This window comes from Gallinula chloropus, assembly GCF_964237585.1.
Source record: "Gallinula chloropus genome assembly, chromosome: 3".
NCBI lineage: Eukaryota > Metazoa > Chordata > Aves > Gruiformes > Rallidae > Gallinula > Gallinula chloropus.
Window position 1 is genome coordinate 35,003,789 of NC_140087.1, and position 22,434 is coordinate 35,026,222.

Below are 22,434 nucleotides of genomic sequence, written 5' to 3' on the forward strand. Positions count from 1 at the left end.
GCTGCTGCAGCCTCGCCTCGAGTTCTGTGTGCTGTTTTGGGCACCACAGTACAAGAGGGACACAAAAGTATTGTAGAGTGTGCAGAGTGGGGCAACAAGGATGGTGAAGGGTCTGGAGGGGAAGACTTACAAGGAGAGGCTGAAGTCCCTTGGTTTGTTCAGCCTGAGGAGAGGAAGCTGAGGGGAGACCTCATCATGGTCTGTGGTTTCCTGACAAGGGGGAGCGAAGGGGCAGGTGCCAATCTCTTCTCTTTGGTGACCAGTGATAGAACCCAAGGGAACAGTATGAAGCTGAGACAGGAAAGGTTTAGGTTGGATGTTAGGAAGAGGCTCTTTACTGGGAGAGTGGTTGGGTGCTGGAATGCTTCCCACTAAAGGGAAGTGGTCACAGCACCGAGCCTGGCTGAGTTCAAGAAGCATCTGGATGATGCACTCAGTCACATGCTTTGACCTGGCTGGCCCTGTGTGGAGTTGAACTTGATCCTTATGGGTCCCTTCCAACTCAGGATATTCTGTGATCTGAGTGGCTAAGATGGGCCTGGAAAGGCTTTTAGACACCTGCATTCAAAGCTGTGATACTTAAGTTCCTCTGTTTGGCTGCTGCCCCGTTGTAGAGGTGGTTTAGCTTTGCTGGTTTTTAAGCTTTTTGTGCATCTAGATTGTTGCTCAGTGTGTGCTGACAAGAACCTCAGCATTCTTGCTGATCAAAACCTCAACTTCCTGAAGAGTACTGAGGATTTTCACTAGTTCAGTTTCAGTTCCTTCTCAGAAGTTGGTAGTAGTAGGGAGTGCAGAGCAAACACTGTATTAAGAACAGTTCTATAGGAATAACATGTCTTGGGTCTTGGCTTCTCTTCTCAAGATGAAGGTTGTGTCTTTTCTCTTTTTTTCTTTTCTTTCTTTTTTCTGTAACTAAGTAATAATTAGATACAGTTCAGAAGCAACTCTAGGACTGTAGGGAAGTCCTCATAGGTGTGTGCACTTCACAGAAAGCTAACAACTGCAAAAAGATGAAAGATACCTGGCATCACACTGTTCCCCACTTTTAAAGCATTATGTTAAAGGAGGCGTCAGTCACAGCTCTTCCCCACCATGCTGTAAAACATGAAAGTGAGCCTTGTCCAAGAGGGAGTTGCTGTAGAAAGACTTTCATGTGGAATTTAATTTCATGTGGCTCTGAAACATGGGTGGATTGATTGATGTGTTGGGATGAAGAAAGGTGCCTGAAGATTTAAGGATTTAAGACTCATTTCTTTCAGTGTTGCTTCCATTTCTGTTCAGCATGGTTATTCATCTGGGTCTTATTCTGAGGTATCTGCCCCTAATCCTTGATTTCTGGAGGAGCTAGAGCCTCCAAGCAGTCAAGCTGATGCCACTTAACACCTTCCTTCCTGTCAGCTGGATTGTAGCTCTTCCCACTAGTTTTGACTCGGTGACTGGATTGCAACTGTACTTGCAGTGCAGCAGGAGCACCTCAATTCACCTGCCACCCTTCATCTGGTGATGTGTCTCACTTTGGCACCCAGCTGAATCACGTGTGATGTGGAGCCAAACCCGGCACCAGCTGCATCCTGCTGTCTTAGTAGTATGTTACAGGGCATTAAAATGGATTCTGTTATGGGCAGGTGATGTCTGCTTCTGAAGCTTAGGGTTCTTCCACGGAGTGGCATAGCTAAAATGATACAAAAAGTGTTCCCCTGGGGGAAAAGTAGCAGGGAGCAGGTTTTCAATTTTACCTCTCCAGCATCAGTTTTTCTTCTATGTTTCATGGTTCATGTCCTAGGTTTCAGAGGTTCTCTCTCTCTTAAATCTGCAGTTCAGTTGTCACTGCTAGTTATTTAGTGCAATGCTAAGTTAATTAGTACCCTGGCTCTTTTTACAGGGGTTCCAGTGTCCCTGAAAATGATCGACTGGCTTCAATAGCAGCTGAGTTGCAGTTCAGATCCCTTAGTCGTCACTCCAGTCCCACTGAAGAGCGAGAAGGTGATTGTCACAGTAACAGATTGTAACCTGGATGTACAGATGGTTTATGTAATTAACATATTCCTCTCTGTTCCTAATTCTTACCCTTTCCAAAATATTTTTTCTACTTTTCGCATTGAAAAATCGTACATTTTTACTTCTGTGCTTACATTGTCAGAGTAAGTTCTGGTTTTGGAGATATCCAACTAATTTCCAGTGTGAATTTCCAAATGCTGTTAATGAGGTGTGAACTGGACCTATCAGGACAGGGACAAGTTTCCTATCCAGTTCTTTAACTACAGCTAATACTTGCTGTTATTTGAATCCTGGAAGAACAGACAAGCTGTATGACTTGATCTCCTTCTTTAGGTTTGCCCAGCTCCTGTATGTGTGGTATATATTATGACAAATACCTGAAAACATTGATTGTTAAGATAATGTGTTCTGTGCAAATTTAAATGGAGTACAAAATCCCAAGCAAAGTAGAGTTGATACCACACAATCACAGAATTGTTGGGGTTGGAAGGGACCTCAAGAGATCATTGAGTCCAACCCCCCTGCCAAAGCAGATTCCCTAGGACAGAATATAGCAATCATCCTGCAAAATAAGGTAGATTTCAAAGAAAAAAATGTCTTAAATTATACTAAGAGGTGGTGGGGGGTTGGTTTTGGTTAGGGTTTTTTTTAGAGCAGAAGTTGCAAATTTGGTCTGCCTCATGCTTATTCCCTTTCTTAGGTATCTATGAATGGGAAACTGGCTTAGGTTGGGATGAATACAGGCCTTTTTCTAAGGAACCTTTAGAAGATTGTTTTCCTGCAGATTTCTTACATGTTTGATTTTGAGTGCACTGACTTGAAGTGCTTCCCTCAGTGGTGGAGAGGGATCTCTGTTCCTGTGTAAAGTCGTATTTCAGAGCAGCTTTCATCATTTGTTTTCTGAGGCGAAGTCACTTTGAGTTCAAGACCAGACCCTGCTGTATGAGTTGCCTCACGTATTTGTAGGGTTTATTAGTCCTGATGGATGTAAGATCTCAGCGTCCGCTGAATATAGCAGTACAGTCCTTAATATGAGGTATAGTCCTTAATAGGAGGTAAAGCCACTCCTGTGCTCACAGTGTTCTTTCTCTAGAACCATCGTACCCAAAAGGAGATTCAAGTGGCTCATCCCGGCGGAGTTGGGAGCTCAGAACTTTGATCAACCAGACCAAAGGTAGGTGTTAGGAGCTGTAGAGGAGTGTGACATCTGCTGTAAGAAAAGGTAGAATCTTAATGCTGATTGTGAAAATGTTTTCACAGCTTTGTACTGGGGAAGGGGAAAAAACTAAGATCCTGATTGCACATAGAAGATAACTGCTAACGAAGTCACAAGGTGTAATCTCTGAGGTAGCAGTAATTAAACTTCATTAAAGTTACATCCCTCCCGTTTCTGAAAGATACTGGCAGTGTTCTGCAGAATCGTAGGGTCACAGACTGGTTTAGGTTTCAAAGCCCATCTAGTTCCACTGCCCTGCTTGTTCTACACCCTCCACCAGACCAGGTTGCCCAAAGCCCCATCCAACCGGGCCTTGAACACTGCCAGGGAGGGGGCAGCCACAGCTTCTCTGGGCAGCCTGTGCCAGGGCCTCACTGCTCTCACAGTAAAAAATTTCTTAATAACATGGATCTAAGTCTTCCCTCCTTCAGCGTAAGACCATTACCCCTTGTCCTGTCATTCCATGCCCTTCTAAACAGCTCATCCCCAGCTTTCCGGTAGGCACCTTCAGGTCCTGGAAGGTTCCTGTAAAGTCTCCCTGAAGCCTTCCCTTCTCTGGGCTGCATAACCCTAAAATAAGTACATTTATTACTGCAGGCATTGCAGGAGTTTGCTGTCCCTGTTCAGTGCCCAGCTATGAATTGCATGGCAGTAGGAAGCACTCAATCACTTCTCAAGATATCTCCCCGGTGTGGGATTTTAGGTGTCTAACAGTGTATGATCCTACACTGTGTTCTAAATTCAAGGCTACTATGGGGCTCCTTCCTTTTTGTCCTGCTGCTTACTTTCAGGAAGCTTAAAGTAACTTGATTACTTCCAAGACTCCTGTGCTGTACGGGTAGATGTATGTAGTGTGCTTGCATATATTCTGGCAGGGTGGAACCTCATGAAACATTAGAAAAAAGTTTTGTGTGATGTAAAACCTGGTGGTATGTGGCTCAGAACATGGGAGGAATAGCAACTTTTTTTTTTTCCCAAGTCTAAGAGGCTTATGTTTTGTTCAGAACATGAACGCTGAAGGAATTGAGTTTGTTTAAACTGGAAAATAATGATGGAAAACTTGAAAATTTCTAGAAGACTGCTGCAATGGGAACTGATTTTACTGCCCACTGTAAGACAAACATTTTGGTTTAAAACTACAGTAAGACGGATTTAGTATAGATTAAGTGATATTTATTATAGGTGGGCATATCTCATTTGAGAAGAATATCTCATTTGCGAGTCTCCAAAGCTCCATCTCATGGAGGCTGATAGAAACAGGCGAGGCTACTGTCTGTGAACAGTGGCAGATGTGTGACCTCTGCACTTCACGAGGAGGGGATAAATTAATGCTGCCCTGAGATTTCTTCTGGCCTCACTCCTAGGATTCTGTTGCATAAGACTTGAAAGCTGGACTTACCTAATGCCTCCAAATCTTTGACATAACAGATGCTATGAATTTTCCAAGAAACCTTATGTATCTCTGTAGGACAAAACCTTCCCTGTCCTTTCCTGGATGCTCTCAAGGGCCCTAGCAGATTTCCACTACCAATTTATAGTTAGTTACAGGCCAGATGCAAACAAGTGCATTGCATTTCATACGTTTAATTTCCTTAAATCAAGTAAGAGATGATTAGAAAAGTACCAGTATTCTCACTTTACTTCAGTTTCATATGTGATTCGTAAGTGATAGTTTCATATGTGTTTGCTAAAATGTTCTTTTCCTACATCTTAAATTAGACTCTCAAAATAGTTGTCTTCTAACCTGGGTCACTTCACATGGTATCAAAAGGTAACAAAATATAAACACAGCGAATATTTCTCAATCAAGGAAATTGTTCATCACTCTTTTTAGACACTGCTTCCAAGCAAGCACCGATTGAAGCTGTTCAAAAGTCTGTTCAGTTGTTTGAAGAAAGGAGATACAGAGAGATGAGGAGGAAGAACATCATTGGCCAAGTTTGTGACACACCGAAATCTTATGATAATGTCATGCATGTAGGTTTGAGAAAAGTGACTTTCAAGTGGCAGAGAGGAAACAAAATTGGTACGTTCATTATACCTTCGTTTATCAGGCTAAAATAACAAGCTTAGTATTTTTGAGGAAGTCTAAGACTTACCTTTTGAAATCTTGGGGCTCTGTGCAGGTAGTATCAGCTGTACTGAAATCAGAACATTAACATAGAAAGTACCACTGCAGCCAGGGTTTCCTTTGTGTACAACTGCAGTGAAGTTTTCAATGGGGCAAACAGCAAGAAACAAAGGAGGAGAAGGATTTGGCTAGGGCAGTTAACTAGGTATGATCCTGCGATTCCTGCATGTGCTTAACCCTATAAAATGTGTCATGAGCTCTACTTTTGGAAGAACCAGAAAAATATGAATGGAAATGAGCACCAACTTTGAGATTTGTTTAATTCACCGATATTGTTGTTTCCCCCATGTGATTGTTGTTTCCTCCCTGGTTTGGGATTTGTGGGGAAAGTCCTCATATTCATGAGAAGTTTTCTTTCAGGTCAGCCTGTTAATGAAATAATTTTACTTTTAATCAGCTTGAATTCAGGACTATGAATGTAGCTTTTAACCTGTAACACCTAATACTACTTGCAATTTTACATGAAATTAAAGGTAAATAACCATGGCAAGCTCAGTGTTCAGTGATGTTTTCTTATTGCAGTTGATTTATGTCCTGCTGATTGAATGCAGCATAAGTAACTTCTTTCTCTTTCAATTCTGCAGGTGAAGGCCAGTATGGGAAGGTCTATACCTGTATCAGTGTTGACACTGGCGAGCTAATGGCGATGAAGGAAGTGAGTAGTCTGTGTGCAAGAATCACTGCTGCCCTTGTTTGTGTTCTTTACCCAGTCCGGATGAGCATGATTTAGCAGACATTAAGGGTTTCTGAACACTGTTCTTAGCTAACTGGGAAAGTTGATGTGAAGACAAATTGTGTCTCCACGTAGCCACATCTGTGACCACTTGTTCCTCCTTAAGTTGCTTAAGCTTTTTCTTTTCAGTTTACACCTTTCAAGTTAAATGTTTATAAAATGGGTAAGACTTTTGGGTTTTATTTTTGGTCACTAATCTCATAGACAGGTTGTGACCTTAATGAAAGCTTGCTTAATATGTGTGGACTCCCATTAAGATATTTTAAGTTACTTTGGAAAGAGTTCAGTCTTTGTGAAGACTGTACACAGACTTAGATTTTGCATTGCAGTATTTCATCTCACATTTCATTCCCTTTTTTTTTTCATTCCTTAGAGTGATAGATAGGAAGTGTCACATGAGATGTTTTTCAGCTTCTCCTGTAGTTGAAGTGAGCCAGGCTGAGTCACAAAACCGTTGACTAACCTGGTGGGTACAGAAGATTTAATTTTCAGGGTAGAACTAAGTAAAGCTGCGTAGGTGCAGAGATCTGTTTTCCCTACAGCACCAAGGATTTTAAAATATTTGTATTGTTCAGTTTGATTGCATTGTGCATCTTGAGACAGCTGCCAGCAGCAGCTCCTGTGCCAGCCGGGTGATGTGAGAGCAGTTAGGTTTTGTGAGCCAGCTCTTACACACGGTGCGGTGCGTACGTGAGCTCAGAGGTGAGGGAAAGCAAGGCTTGTGCTTCACTTCTCATACCATACTCATTCAGTGACTGACTAACACCAATTTTGGTGTTCTGGTGGGTTTTTTTTTTCCTCCTGATGAAGTAACATTTCCCCTCCATCAGTAGCAGGCTCTGTTTCTGGAATTCCAGGTTGCTTTCTAGATGCTGGTGCTTTTTATAGATTAGCACGTGTGTGTTCTTTAGTAGAAGCTCACATGAGTGCAGTGGACCTTGTTTGGAAGACACTTCACTAGTATGTTAAATACACAGCATGCTGCCTTTTCCTGTTGCAATTTTAACATCCAGAATTCTTTCACCTGGGAACATTCCCTGCCTCCCTGCTGTGGGCTTAAATGCAAACTGTTTGCGACCTCCAAATAAAAGGCATTTCTGGATTCCTTATAGAAAGATTTATGTTTTTAAACTGGTCAAAAATGTTGCATTTCCCCCCAGTTCCCCGAGATTGCTTCAGACTTCACTTACTCATGGTGTCATTAAAGTCCCTGGAAATTACAGTAGACAGGCTTTACTGCAAATACACAGTGTTACAACTTTAAAGTATTTCACAGATTTCCTAACACTTTGATGTCATTTGTCACCTTTTTATAATCACCATGTATTTAATTTCACCACTGTTCTGAGTACAAACTGTGTCCTGGAATTGTTACACAGAACACAACAACTGTAACAGCCTAGCAACCAGAGGTAAAATACGTGCATTTATTTCCTTAGCAGATGTCCTGTACTCAGCGAATTTTCTGGTTTTGACCAGTATGGCAGAAATCCCACCTTCCATAAGTTGCTGTGCATTTTGCTTGTCTTGGTGTGAATAGAAGCTTTAAATCATTTTTTTCAGAAGGCTTGATAATTCTTTTTCCTCTGTAAAAAAAAATCCATCACAGCACATTGCAGGAGAGGTAGTGAAATCAGGTTTCTTTCATTGAAACCTTTATGACTGTATTTGTTGGGTGCCACGCCTTTTCCTTGCAGCCACCTCATTCTCAATGAAAAAACCCCTCACAGAACCTTTAGAATCTCTGTTGATGAAGTACCTGACAACTGTCTGTCTTGAATGAGGTCTCACTGATGTTACTTTCAGATTCTCTTGTGCTGTGTCTGCCTACCACATGTGAGCTAGAAGGCAAGCTTGCAAGAGATAGATACATATATATGTGCCCACATGCGTATTTATACATTTAAGTAGGACCACTTTGCTGTTAGAAAGTTTATGAATCATCATATTTGTATGTAATTTTCAAAAAATAGTTTGATGTTGGTTTTTGTTCAAGTTTGGGGATGGAGAGGTGGTATTTTGGTTTTTTTAAACTTGTTTATGGTTTTGGTTTTGTTCTTTTAAAAATAGTATCATCACACAAAAAGCCCAGCAAACAAACAGCTCAGCTTCTGGCTGTCATCTTGGTTTGTGTTTGGGTTTAGGATGGATTGTTTGGGTTATTTTTTTTGAGAGTTGTTTATTTCTTTTTGTTTCCTATTAATTTGAAATGGCAAAATAATGGAAACAATCTTTCTTGCAGATAAGATTTCAACCTAATGATCACAAAACCATCAAAGAAACAGCCGATGAACTGAAGATTTTTGAAGGCATCAAACACCCTAACCTTGTTCGTTACTTTGGTGTGGAGCTCCATAGGGTAAGGAAACAAATTATTGGGAGTTTTTTAAAGGGGAAAGAGAAAATTTTAAGAAGCTTTTGGTCAGGGAGATTTTCTTGAAAACATTCTAGTTTAGTTTAATTGTCTGGATAACTGTGAATTGCTCTGTCTTTATTCCTCTGAATGGTGAGGTGTCTGAAACAGAAATTCTGTGAAACTGGTACATAAACAGAGAAGGTTCACAGTAAGTGTATAGAGCAAGTAATGCCAGAGCTATTCTGTTTTGCTGCTCTGGAAAGAGTTTAACTGCCCCAGAAGCAAGCTGTGTCAGCGACAGTATGGTAACTGTACTGGTAGGTAAAGACTAGACGCACTTAAACCCTTCGCTGTTACCAGCAAAGGCTGTACCAATATCTTGTTGATTCCTGGGAGAAAAGAAATTGTGCTGGCATGTAAATCTTGATGCCTGACAGGTATCTTAAGGAAGCCTGTCTTTTGGAATTCAGCTAGCACCTCTTCAGAAGGAAAAATGAGTTTTCTCATTTCTCTAGGCAGAACTAGTGGTTTGCTCAGAGCTGGGTTCCAGAGTGGCATGCTGAGATAACCCTACTTTTTACTACTCTCTGCTTCCCACATGCTCTTCCTGCTTTTCCCTATGAGTCTCTGGTCCTTGCTGTATGTCTGCCTAGGGAACAGGACTCCTGCCTGGTCTCTGGCTGGAAAGCAGCATGTGGTTTTGACTTGAGTTGGTTTAGAAGGGCACAAAGACAGCTTTCTGTCTGTGTTTCTTCACTGGGGGACAGCACTTTGGGTGTCTGTGCCTCTGGGTCACTGGTTTCTCAGGCTGGTACTAGGAAGAGCTTTTTATTTTAAGTCTGGCTGAGGTTGGCTGGGCTTGGAGGCAGAGAAAGGGAACAAGGGCCCAACAAGAGCTGGCCTGCTTGGGCAAGCCACAGAGAACACCAAAACCCTTGCCCTCCCCAAGCAATCAGTGCATGATATTGCAGGAACTGAGAGAGAGAAAGCAAGCCTGGAACACCACTTCACTTTTATTTCTAAATATGCCAAGGAGCCTTTTGTATTTCTGTGTAATGCCACTACGAGATTTCCAGAGGGCTTTTTGGCTGATGCCAGAGTGATGCATTTTATACCACCAAATGGTACCAGCTACATACAAACAATGCAGATACATGTAGGTTTTCCAAGGCTGTGTACCAGGGTATCTCCCATGGAAGCATGCCCAAGAGAACAGAGTTCTGAAGAGATGATTTATTAGATATTCCATGGTAAGAGGTATTTCCATTAATACATGATGTGATACTTCCCTCCTTCATTGTTTGTGAAAAGAGTAATGGAAGGAAAACTTGAGCCTAATTCAGTGTTTAAAAAGAAAAATATTTTAAAAAATTGAAAGCAATGAAATCTGGTTTGGTTCCCCAAACAGGAAGAAATGTACATCTTCATGGAGTACTGTGATGAGGGCACCCTGGAGGAGGTGTCAAAACTGGGCCTTCAGGAGCACGTCATTAGGCTCTACTCAAAGCAAATCACCATCGCTATCAACGTGCTACACGAACATGGTATTGTTCATCGGGACATCAAAGGTAACGGCAGCCACAAAGGTGGTGCTGTCTCAGTGCTGTAGATGGGGGGGAGTGGGAGGGTGAAGGGGAGGAGCAACGGGGGATGCGTCTGCAAGTTTAGTGCACGTTGTCTATGCGGCCAGTAAGTGTATAGAGCCTTCCACTCATTTTTCAGTTTTCAGTTTACAAGTTTTTGGCTAACTCCTTTTTAAGTGCAGAGCATAAAAAGATGTTCACAGCTGGCATAGCAGACTCATAAATTCTGCTCATGCTTTATGCAGTTTCTGTAGAGGTGGTTAAGATTGTTGGGGATTCATCCAAACTCGAGTTTTGGTCCTTGTGTTTCTAGAACTAATACACTGAATTACATCATGTTGTTTTTTCTCATCTATGCAAGAGACAGTGGTGTTTGTGGGAGCTGACAAGCAGTGCACAGTGCTAGAGTTGTTCATCAGAATTCTTCCTTGTGATTCCCATTTTCCAGGAGAGTTGTAGGGTTTTCCTACGAATGGTTGATTAAACATAGTAATAAAAAGCAGGTGAAGGGATATGGTAAAATTACTTGCGTGGTGGGGGGGTTGCCATACATTTATCTACTCATGCTCTTAGCTTTTGCTTACAAAATGAGCAGACGTGGAACCACAGTTACTGAAGGGGGGTTGGTTTTGGCCTTTGCTTAGGGCACCCAGTGTCAGTCCACATTTCACATTCATTTTTCTTTTCCTGTGCCTTCCAAGAACATCCTCCATGTGCAGTTACCTTGGTTTTGTTAGTCTGGCATATTTTGCTCACCTGTGGCAGAGCCTGAACGGCAGGTAGGGGAAGCGGTGCCCAGGATGCGCCCTGCGAATGCTCGTTGTGTGACAAGGCAGTGCAACCCAACGATGCTGGGTTTCTATGTCCCTCTTGCTCACAGGGTTTTGAATCACCGCAGCAGTGTAGGAGGTTCCCAGTTGCTCTTGGTCCTTTGGCCTCGTGCTTCTCATTTGGGAAAAGAACTATCTACGATCCAGAGGCCTCCCACCCAGGTAGGCCACTCTTGAGTCAGTTTTGGCTTTTTTTCCTAGAAAACACTTTCCCTCACTCCCATTCCCCAGCAATCTTGCCTTTTTCTGGTTCTCCTTCCTGACCAAAGGTTCCTCTCCAGTTGTGGATTTCCCTCTGTGCTTTTCACAGTGCCCTCCTTGCCCTTTACTCAGTCATTCCATATCCAGGTTCCGCTTAGCTGGATTACACTCCCCTGGAAACTCGTTGTGATCCAGATCCAAGGCTGCCTGACAGGGGTTTCTTTTGTGCTGCTCCAGGTCGTCGCTGATTTCTGGACATGTCTCCAAATAGGTCTTCCTCTCATCAGGGAAGCGCAGTGAAGTGCAAAGAGCTGTTTAACAGAACTGTGATGCTGTGTTATCTGAGAGTGTTTCTGTTACAACAGGTTCCTCATCAGAGGCTGGGGTGTCCCCCAGAGTAGCAGCAGCTGTAGGCAGAGAGTCCCCCCAGGCACATCTGTGCACAGACTTTCCCAGACTTCGAGACAGAAAACAAAGACGAACCACAGAGGGCAGTTTTATAGAGGATGCCTGATGTTACAGTGGAAGCCTCTTCTCTCTGTCCTTTGTGCTCATGCTTTTCAGCATAGGGTTTTCAGGCTAACAGCAATAAAGAAAACTCTGGGTTTACTGTTAGCTCTCACTTAGTCAGGTACTCTTCTTTTTTTTTCTTTTTTTTGGTTGTGGGGGTGTTTTGTGTCTGATAGGGAAGGATGATGACACGCCATTCAGACTGTTAGAACTGCTTTCCTATGGGAATCTCACTGTCAGATCAGACTAGATCTCTCATAGCCAGTTTGCTGAACATCCCTGTGGATCTCTTAAGAGTGATTGTTTACATATGTCCTGCAGTTGGTGTCTGCAAGTACCTTGTGCTCCAAAATTGAGTCATTCAGTTAGTAGTGTCCACTTTTGCCACCGCTGTCTTCAAGATGCTATTAGGGCATCCAGCTCTGTGAGTGTAGAAGATGAAACAGGGCAGAGCTGCCTTGCATCCCTTCTCAACCATTGGCTGTGAGAGCCAGCTAGTGGTAGGGTTGGCTGGTTGCTACACTTGGCTGCACTGTTTCTTATTAGCCTGGACCAGCGTGTGAAGAAGTTGTTGCTAGGGTGTAGGGCATGATAAGGTTTTTGGGATACTTTTTCAATCTCTATTCTGGGTATTGGATTTTAAGCTCAGATCCCTTGGTTCTAATTACTTCATTTTTTGGAAAGAAGCTGCTCTACTCAGTGATCAAGATTGATGGAATATTTAATGCTGAAGAGATCCTTTGGGCATCTCTGGTTGAGTCCCCTGTTCAAAACAGGGCCAACCTCCCTATTAGAACCAATGTCAAATCAGGGGAGGTTGCTCAGAGCCTTGTTCAGCTGAGATGCAAGTATCTCCAGGGATGGAGGTTCCTTCTTCTCTGGGCCCTGTCCCAGTGACTAACTTATCCCCATTGTGAACAACATTTTCCTGATACCTCCCTGGAATTTGCAGAGGTTGCAGTTATGTCCATTGCCCCTTATCCTTTCACAGTGCATCTTTGAGGAGAGAGTCTGTTTCCATCTTCCTGGTATCCTCCTTTGACGTAGCTGAAAATAGCAGTAAATCCACACGTGCACACACACCCGCCTGGCCTTCCCTTCTTCAAGCCAAACCCATCTCTCAGTCTCTCTTGGCACATCGTGTGCACCAGCCCTCTGACCATCCTGATGCCCCTCTGCTGGGTGTGCTCCAGTATGTCAGTGTCTGCCTTGCACTGGGGGGTGCAAAAACGAGACACAGCACAGCAAGGGTGGCCTCACAAGTGCTGCATTGAGAGGGGTCACGCCTGGTGGTTTCTCTCTGTGATTCCTGAAGCCTGCTCAGATCGTGTTTGCAGGGTGAATGCAGAGAATGAAGGGATTGTATCTGAATCCTCAGTAAATCAGAAACCTGTGAACGAGACGCTCCAGGCCAGCAAGTTTTCATCAAAGGGTTGTCAGGTTACTGTCCTCTTACGAGCTTTGTTGTTAGTTCAAAGTTTCTGCCATTCCTGCCTTCATGTCTTCCTGATGAGCACAAGAGATGGAAGACTGTTCAACAGGAGACTACAGGCACGTGCTTTCTAGGAGCCTCATTAAAAGAGGATGCTCAAGCTGATCTTTTCCTTAATAAAAAGGGTAGAATTTGGTCCGCTTGTTTCCTGGATGGATTTGGCTGCTGCACAGCTGAGGCAGTGGCTGAAGAGTGTCTGAGCTGCCCCTCTCTGTGGAATTACGCCACAGTGGGGCTTCTGTGGCCCCTCCTCAGACTCAGTCTTTACACCAGCTCCTCTGGAGCGTCACACAAGTGCGGTTTTCACTGCACTTAGCGTGAGGCTGATTCACAGGGACATGGTGCAGGAACCTCTGCTGGAAATGCTTTGGGTGGTAGCTGTTGTTTTCTCTGGCCCTTTGTTTGGAGACTGCTCAGGAGGTTCCGTGGTGTAGATGCCAGCAGAGCTGTGCAGCACTGGGCTGCCTCTTGCCTCTGCCATTACATCCAGCGAAGATGCGTTTGGTCACCGTGTATGTGTAGGAGAAGAGCTGGCACAACAGATGGGCACCTTGGGCCTTCTTGCTGTTGCACCACAGTCTCCAGTTTGATCTTGCTAATAGCTATGTGTGTTGGTTAGGAATTCTGTTACCTTCCCAGTTTTCAAAGATAAAAAGGATCAGTCATCCTTTAAGTACTGCTCTTGTGTCTCCTCCTCTTACCCAGGGCCTGCGCGATTCAGGTTTCATCTAACAAGAACACTGTTTTATAAAGACTCCTCATACAGCTTGGTCTTGTTCTCCAAAACAGAGAGTCTCATGGTAATGTTTATATGAAATTGTTGTTACTTTTTAAAAAAACCAACCCAACCAAACACAAACTTTGGTTTGAAAGGCCTCTTAAGCAGGTTTTGAACTGTATTTAACCAAACAGTAACTTTAGATTCAGTTAGAAGAGAGATCGTTGACACTTTTGGCTCTGCCAGTTCCCACCCACTGTGGTACTCAGAAACCACCTTGTAGCCTCTGAAATTTGGATGCTGCTTTCTTGAGGAAGGGGAACACAGGTTTCCCAAGCATCCTTTGTAGAAGTGTTTGCCAGTGATGACTGTTTCCCAAAGCTCTCTGTTGGGGCCAAGTGATCCTGCTTTCTGCATGACAAGGAACTGTGTGCAGATCTGAAGAAGGAGAAAAGCTGTGGGCAGTAGCTCAGAGGAAGAAGCTGCTGATAGAGGAACTGTCACTCTTCTGCATTACTCCTATTGAGCTGCTGCCGCCTTCTGCTTTGGTGTGTTCTTGGATTCCCTTGCAAGGAGCTGAGGGATGGTGTACCCAGCTCCTCTGTGGCCTGTGATGGCAGGATGACTCTGGACACGTATGTCCCTCTGATGACAAGCAGCAGAACCCAGCCACAGAATTCTGATCTGGAGTATGTGCCAGCACCTAATGCCAGGAGTGGAAAACTTAGGGACACAGTGTGCAGGAGAGTGCGTTTGCTGAGAGTTAATTCTTCTTCCACAACTTGTAAAGTCTTACAGTAAAGATGGGAATTGATTTCTCTCCCTCTTTTATAGTGCAGCTCTATCCAGCACATCTTGGTCTAAATAAACCTGGGTTTTCTTACCCGGTGTTTTTATAGTAGTTAGAGAAGCCCTTTGAGAGTTGGGCAGGGGGTTGGAGCCATGGACCTGCACTGCCCTTTTATGACCTGAGCCTTTTGAGGATTCTTCTAGTTTTCCTTGGCTGTCTTGGGGATCCCAGCCGAGCTAACTAACGGGGAAAAGTCTTTAACTAAGAGAACGTAACACATGGAGGAGCAACCAGTAACTCCTGCACTGACCTGTGTTCAAGGTGAAACCGAAGTGAGAAACTTCTGAAGGCTGAATTTGGATGAGCCATTTTTGAATCAATCTTGGGTCCCTTCCAGCTCAGCACAGTCTGTGGTTCTGTGTGACATAGGAAAATGCTGCGTGTGGCGAAGCCCCAACAGCTCCTCACGTAGGCGTAGGGTTCTGTGCTGTGCAAGCCAGACAGCTTCCCTCGAGAGAGAGAGCAGCTCCAGCTCCATTTCTGCCAGGTGACCCGGGCAACCTTCTTGTGGTTGGTTTCACGGTGACGCTTGCAGAATCCAGGCTTTGCCCTGACCTGCACAGTGAGCTCCTTCTGTTTTATCCATCTTCTACTGTCTGGCAGCAGGTCTTTTGGCAGGATGTTGAATGAAAGAAAACCTCTGGTTATCAGAATCCCTTGGCTGCTTTTGCAGTGTTGTGTAGAACAAGTCACTTGAAGGCAACTGCAGATTCCTCTGGAGATTTTCAGCTATGCTGGGGATGTTTTGCCTAGGGTGTTCTGGCAGTGTAGCTGGCTATTCCAACAGTGCCCTCTTCCAGAAACTGCTCTGCAAGTAGAGCATGACAGGAAGAGGCATTCAGTAGCACATGTAATGAAATGCTATAAACTCCGTTTTGCAAGCTGGCCATGACAACACAACTGTACGACATCCTCTGTCTTGACTCAGCAGAACGGAAGCGATGGCAGGTGGGAGGTACACAGCAGTGGCCTCTGCCAGGAGGCTCCCTAGGGATGGGTGCTTGTTCACAGTGTGAGGCTCACAGGCTCTGGAATTCACAAATTCCTGGAGGAGTGTTTTATCATAATGAGCCTGTATGAGCTTGAGTTTGCCTGCTGTACTACTTTGTGTTTGGAACACTTCTGTTGTCAACATCCAGTAGGCTTGGCGTTAACACAGACCCACAGAGACCCCACTGGGGGTGGTGCACTGGCCACGTCCCCTTCGGGGAGCATCTCTGATGCTGGCATGTTCCATGCTCGCTCTGCAGGTGAAGGCCTGCCTGTGAACTCAGCTGTTCTCCAGTGTGTAGCTTCCGAGGGAACACGGAGAAGCCCCCAGTCCTCGATTCAGCACTAGTATTTAACAGGTGTTACCGTCTTCCGTTGTGTTTCCTAGGAGCCAACATCTTCCTTACCTCATCTGGCCTGATCAAACTAGGAGACTTCGGCTGCTCGGTGAAACTGAAGAACAACACCCAGACAATGCCTGGGGAAGTGAACAGTACTTTGGGGACAGCAGGTGAGGAAGCATGCCGGTGCTTGTCTCCTTACCAGGAAAGAAGATGCCTCTGCCCACTGGGCTGGAGCACAGTGATATGTTTCAGGGTAAAACCTGATTCTGCCATAGCCGGGTAGACGGCCTTTACATCCAGAAGCATCGGTGATAATGTAACTGGAAAGTTCCTATTTGTCTGGCAACTACAGAGACACTTAAGCTTGTGTTTGGTGGGGTTCTGTCTTTCTCTGTGACTGTTCTCAGTGACAGCTGCCTCATCTGTTTTTAAATAAATGAGCATAACTGAAAGCATGTGCTGTACTGCTGCTGCTTTCCAAACTGAAAGACGTGTCACAGACCAAGAAGCCAGCAGATGACAAAACTTAGCAAGAAAAGCTGAGTGGTAATTAATTACTAGGGGGAATGGTTTTAAATTGGAAAGGGTAGATTTAGATAATTAGGAAGAAATTCTTCCCTGTGAGGGCAGTGAGGCCCTGGCACAGGCTGCCCAGAGTAGCTGTGGCTGCCCCCTCCCTGCCAGTGTTCGAGGCCATGTTGGATAGGGCTTTGGGCAACCTGGTCTAGGGTGTCCTTGTCCATGGCAGGGGGGCTGGACCTTGATGATTTTTAAGGTTCCTTCCAGCCCTCACCATTCTGTGATTAACTGATTCTGTGAAAAAGCATCTGGTTTGTGCAGTTAATCAATTAGTGTGTGTTCTGCTGTATGACCTGACGATATCACATGTGTTGTTCCAAAGCGTACATGGCTCCAGAAGTCATTACAAGAGCTAAAGGAGAAGGGCACGGACGTGCAGCAGACATCTGGAGCCTGGGCTGCGTTGTTATAGAGATGGTCACGGGCAAGGTAGGGAAGTTTCGTGTCCTGAACGCTGCAAACTGCTCTCAGCGGTTTCTCTGCAAATTCTGGCCACAAATTCTGCAGATTCTGTCACACTGAAGTCTGTGAGCACGGGGGAGGGAGGGGGGCAGTTTTCATGTCCTGGGGTCCAGAGCTACATGCTTTATGGGATAGCAAGTTCCTGGCTAAACCTTGCACTTAGCAATCCTGTTACCTGTTGCAGAGGCCTTGGCACGAATACGAGCACAACTTCCAGATCATGTATAAAGTGGGGATGGGCCATAAACCTCCTATTCCTGACAAAGTGAGCCCAGAAGGGAAGGACTTCCTTTGCCACTGCCTGGAAAGTGACCCAAAGATGAGGTGGACAGCCAGCCAGCTCCTCGATCATCCCTTTGTCAAGGTTTGTCTCTGGGCTGGGCTGCAAAGATGGGAATAGGAAACAGTTATTTGTTGGCTTAACCCCTTTCAGCTGCACTGCAGGGCTTTGCTGTGGCAGTGGGAGCCTGTCTGGGGAGCAAGGTACTGCTGCCCAGGAAACAGGGCTTGGCAACTTGTCAGAACTACGTTTGACTAAACGAACCAGGTGTGTGCCGTGCCGAAGGCTTCCAGCGCCGCTCTGAGATGCGCTGTCCTTACGTTAAAGCCTTGCCAGACTTCAGCTCAGTGTAGTTACTGGGGCTGAAGGGCTGCGTGCCAAGTGCTTCAGTGGGTACATGTCCAGAGACTCCTGTAGTGGGTCCCCTCCAAACAAAGTGAAACAAGCACGTGCTTGACAACACTGCTGTTCCTTCAGTGCAGGGGGCTGCTCCAGTGCGTACTTAACCTCACCTGGCACTTGGCATGACAGTTCACTCATCTTATGTGAACTTTGGTTTAAGTCTTTTTGCTTAAAAAACCCCAGGTAGATGTTCGCAGCTACAACTGAGGGCACATTAGCAACTTTTTAAAGACATAGGCACACAGCAGGTTAGTGATTCTGCCCCGTTTTCCAGCGTGCGGTTTATTTGCTGGAGGATTCCGGCTCAGTAACTGTGTTTGGGATCAGGAGAGTTGCAGGGTCACAGTGGAAACTGGTATCTGTCTTTAAAGAGTTTGCATTTGCTGACTGGGTGGCAGGGCAGAAAGCAACAAGCTCCCACAGCGTTCTGTGACAGTACTGAAGAGGGAGCGAGAGACATCTTGTGTCATCATCTCCTTGCTGAAGGCAGGCAAGTGTATTAACTGCCTTTTGTCCTCCCCAGGTTTGCACAGATGAAGAATGAAGTATTCAGTCTCTGGCCTTTTTTCTCTGGCAAGATACCTTTGAATCACTACTGTATGTAATATTTACATAAAGACTGTGCTGGGAAACAGTACAAATGTTGGACTTAACGAAGACTGCACAAGTGACGGGCGTCACTTCCTCTGCTGCTCCTGTATGTTTTACTTGGCACATGTTGCTCATGTGACGGTGTCCGCGAGTTGGAAGAAGCTGCATGTTTCAGTGAAAGTGCCATTACTACTGTATATGGACCAGACCTTTTTTGTTCTTTCTCCCGTTTCTCATTTGACTGAGAACTGTAATGTTAATACGTAGTATTTTTGAACTCTCTAGGTTCAGAAAAATGCTGTAGTGTTATCAGGCGTTATGGACCTTGTTTTTAATGTTTGTTGAGTGCACTGACTGTGAACTTTTACTGGGTTTTTTGTTTATTTGTTTTTTTGGCGAGCTTCAGATTTGTTATGCACAAAGCTGATTAATGAAATTTTAAAAAAAGAAGTTTTTTCTCAATAAATGGTTTATTTTAGGAGCTTGCTGGTGACAGGCTTTTCTTCTGAAAATGAATTAGGTGGGGTCGTGTGACATTGTGAACAGGTGCAATGCTTGTTTAAGTTTGCTAAGCCAACAGACCTACCCGGAATGAGCTTCGTGTTTACTGCAGTAGTCTGTGTTCTGAGGTCCAGATGTGGCAGAACCATCTTGCACTGCACAGGTGATGACAGAACCAAGACTCCACCTTGGTCGTCTCCTGAGGAAATAAGGTGACGTGCAGTTCCCGGACACTACCTGATGGCACAGTCTGACATAACTTCCCTCCTGAGTGGGAGCACCATGAACAGGGAAAGGTCCGTGTGGCATCGCTGTGGCCAAGAAGTCACTTAAGATTATTCTTGGCAAAACCAAGACCTGACCAGTAAGTTTTTTTTCAACAGATTTCTGCTCCTGGACCTCAATTTTCCTACCCCCCAGGTGCCATCAGTCTCAGAAAATGGAGAGGGGGTAGAGAAGCAGTTGCCAATTGGAAGAAACAGCCTGTAATGCTTCAGCTGTTTAGATGGCATTGTTTGGCTTGCTCCTACAGATGGCTTCTTAAAACTGCTCCTTGTAACCATTAGTGCAAGTTCACATATTCTGTTACAGCTTTAGGCCTTCAAGTGGGTAACTTAAAAAGAAGAGAACTTGCTTGTAATGTTTGGCTTTATGCCAAAGTCCCATCTCATCTTAATCCACAACTCCTGGGTTTGTTGCAGGAGCCGGGGAACTCTTAGCAGCTGGGTGAGCTGTTGAAAAGGTATCAAGAACTGCAGTATTTACATCTAGGAATCAGGAGCCTGTATGAGTATCACTAGTGAGGTGGAACTAGGCTCATAAAAAAAGAGTGCTGAATTTAAACACCCCTTCCCTTCTCTTCAATTCTCTGTTCTCAGTCCTAAGAGTAAGGTTAGTACCTGGTCATCCTTGGTACCTGGTTAGGAAAGTACCTGAGGCAGGGATTCCCTGCCAGCCTGCTGTGTGCTTCACTTTGCAGGGATCAGAAGTATCTGTGCAGTCGGTGTTTCAGGTGTTGCCTTGTTTCAGGTGCCCTCATAGGCAGAGAGGAACAGAGGACAGCTCTGAGGAGCCCAGATAAAGGCGAGTGGTGCCCTGTCACTCCTTTGCTATTGCCACCCAAAAGAACTTCACCGCACATCAGCTTTTTGTACCTTTATTTTTGTATAAACAGACGGTAAGACTACTTTGTTAAGGCAGTTGTAGAACATACAATTGCTTGTGGGGAGGAGGGGCAAACACTGCTTCCTAATGACACACGTCATTCTTCTAATACAGTGAACTGGACTGTTTACCTTTGGCAAGTGCCGTTACGCTTTTGCCACGTGCCAGTGCGCGCTGGGAGGGCCACGGCGCAGTCCCTGGGCGCTGGGACTTGTACAGGTGCTGAGGAGGATGGATCCGGGAGTGGCGTGTTCGGCCCGCTCAGCCTGTGCCGAGGGCTGGTCCCAGGGAAGCAGGTAGGGCACAGCCTGGAGCCTCGGTCACAAGTATTTACATGGCTGGGGTTTGCCTCTGGGAGATGGGGCACTGCGTGCAGTTGGAAAGGACCAAGGTTCATAAGGAATGTTAGATGTCTCCTACCAGCATGTTGAAGCAGCAGCTGTTCACAAAGGCAATCGTACACATAGGGATTTGCTGCCCATAACTACTCACCCCTGTGTCTAGCCTTCATTCTGCCACCCGAGCAAAGCCCAGGTACAGCTACAGCCAGATGCCAGCCTGGAGAGCTGTGTGTCCTGTGCAGAGAGGCTTCAGGCCTGGCTCACACGTGCCTGGAACTCCACCACCCTCAGCCACTACTGCTGCTCACAGGATGTGGGTCTCCAGCGGTAGGGTGGAGCTGCTTCGTGAGCATGGCTGCGTTCTCTGATCGTGGGCTCTACTTCACACATTGGAAAACTAAAGTCTGTGTTTACATCCATGACATCATACAGCCTGTTCCAGGAAGGTTCCAAGCATAGGGAATGCATGTGTACACAAGATGGTTACTAGTCCCTCAGACACTGCAAAGCCTGTTCCATCCTTCCTTTTACTGCCTCCAGTCTCCCTGCTGAAAGCACCGCTACACCAGCTCTTCAGGTGCTGCATGTTAAGAAGACATAATTTCTAGATGATCTGATGTGCTGAACATCATGGAATGATTTGCATTCTGTGTATTAGCCTGTGTTTCTCCTGCCACAGGTCTATTACAGAAAGAAGTGTTTTTAAAGCCAGCTGCTACAATGAAGGCTGTTCCTTTTCTGTTCTGGAGCCACCAGGCTCTTCCTTCCTAGTCTGTCATGGTTTGGTCCTACATGCCATGAAAACGTATCATCACTGAAAGTGTCTCATGTAAGCCTCGCTGGTCACTAGCAGCAGCTTTAGGTTTCAGACCTTAGGGGTTTTTTTGTAATAATTGCTGGTAGGTGGAAGTCTTTTTTTTTTTTCCCCCTCCTTTTTTAAAAAAACTTCTTAGTAACTCACCTCCCCTTACCCACTGGGAGGATGCCCTGCATCAGTACCAGCCATGTCAGAACAACATAGTTCTCCCAAGTGGCTCGATTCTGGTTTTATTTAATTCAGAGGGTGTCACACCAAGTCCCACCAGCCATAAAAAACTAAGCCCTACCCCTGCCCTAGGTGTCCCTCCTGCTTCCCCTCTTCCCCCCCAAAGAAAAGCAGAAGATAACTGAAGTGTAACCTCAGGCTGACTGTTACGAGGCGCCGTGTAGACTGATTTACCGGGAAGGACAGAGGAGCAGATGAACTGGGATGAGGACAGGACGGGCGTGGGGCGTCAGGGTTAATGCACGTTGCGTTACTTACAGCGTACCCAGCTGATTGGTTTCCAGCGCTGTGAGAAAGGCCCAGAATTTTAGTGGGTGTTCAAATTCCTTTCAGGTTTCTTACCTCAGTGTTTCCAAACTATTAATGGCATTTATCTCAAAAGAAATACAGGTTTCAGCTGTCCCTCTGACATGTGGCCTGGAGCACGTTGTGGCAGTGGGTAACTTGGCTCTGCTTGGGCCACAAAGCCCAATTCCAGTCCAGGTGATGCTGAAGTGGGGCTCAGCCAGGGTCTGGCTGGAGTTTTAAGGGGCCCGGGTGGTGCACACTGGGGGATTAGGCTCTAGGTGTCAAAAAACTGTACTGCAAGTCTGCCAGTTCAGTAGAGCTGCTTCAGTCCAATACTGGTATAACCAAGCAGAGCATCTTACTTTACTGTGTTTAAACAGTGATGGATTATAGTTGTTAAATTCACAACACATGATCTACACAGCTATCAATTCTAATCATCTTGGAACAATCTTCTGATGTTTACCCATTCCTTAGAGCAAGGTAAGAAAGATGAAGCCTGCACCTCTAACCAGCCTGCAGGTGGAGTCTCACCATACAAGCACCTTAGGTGGTGGTGGGTTTTCCCCTTCGAAACTTAAACCACAGTATAGTAAAACCAACCACCCAAATGCAGACCTGTTGTGGAGCGTGTACAAAGGAATGCATCTTTCAAGCATGTCATCTAGTCCAAACCCCAGAGAAAAGTAACAGGAGCACAAATTCGGATATGCACGGCCATTGCTCATCCTACCCTTCCTCTGATCTCACTTGAAGGACCATGATATGCACTTAAGAGTTCTCAGAAGTTGCATTGGTTCCCTTTGGATTGAAGCAGTCTCTGAAGACA

At 45.2% G+C, this 22,434-nt stretch overlaps 1 protein-coding gene across 2 annotated transcripts in view; it reads left to right on the forward strand.

Moving 5' to 3' along the window:
- Window positions 1-18,710, forward strand: part of MAP3K4 (mitogen-activated protein kinase kinase kinase 4) — a 71,199-nt gene extending 52,489 nt beyond the window's left edge. For both annotated transcript variants that reach the window (XM_084261219.1, XM_084261220.1), the window contains 10 exons: window positions 1,883-1,983; window positions 3,092-3,172; window positions 5,049-5,240; window positions 5,930-6,000; window positions 8,321-8,437; window positions 9,843-10,002; window positions 15,997-16,119; window positions 16,854-16,960; window positions 17,178-17,357; window positions 18,199-18,710. In XM_084261219.1, the coding sequence (XP_084117345.1) occupies window positions 1,883-1,983; window positions 3,092-3,172; window positions 5,049-5,240; window positions 5,930-6,000; window positions 8,321-8,437; window positions 9,843-10,002; window positions 15,997-16,119; window positions 16,854-16,960; window positions 17,178-17,357; window positions 18,199-18,219 (1,153 nt within the window). In that variant the 3' untranslated portion in view covers window positions 18,220-18,710. The remainder of the gene's footprint in view (window positions 1-1,882; window positions 1,984-3,091; window positions 3,173-5,048; window positions 5,241-5,929; window positions 6,001-8,320; window positions 8,438-9,842; window positions 10,003-15,996; window positions 16,120-16,853; window positions 16,961-17,177; window positions 17,358-18,198) is intronic.
- The last annotated feature ends 3,724 nt before the right edge of the window (window positions 18,711-22,434 follow it).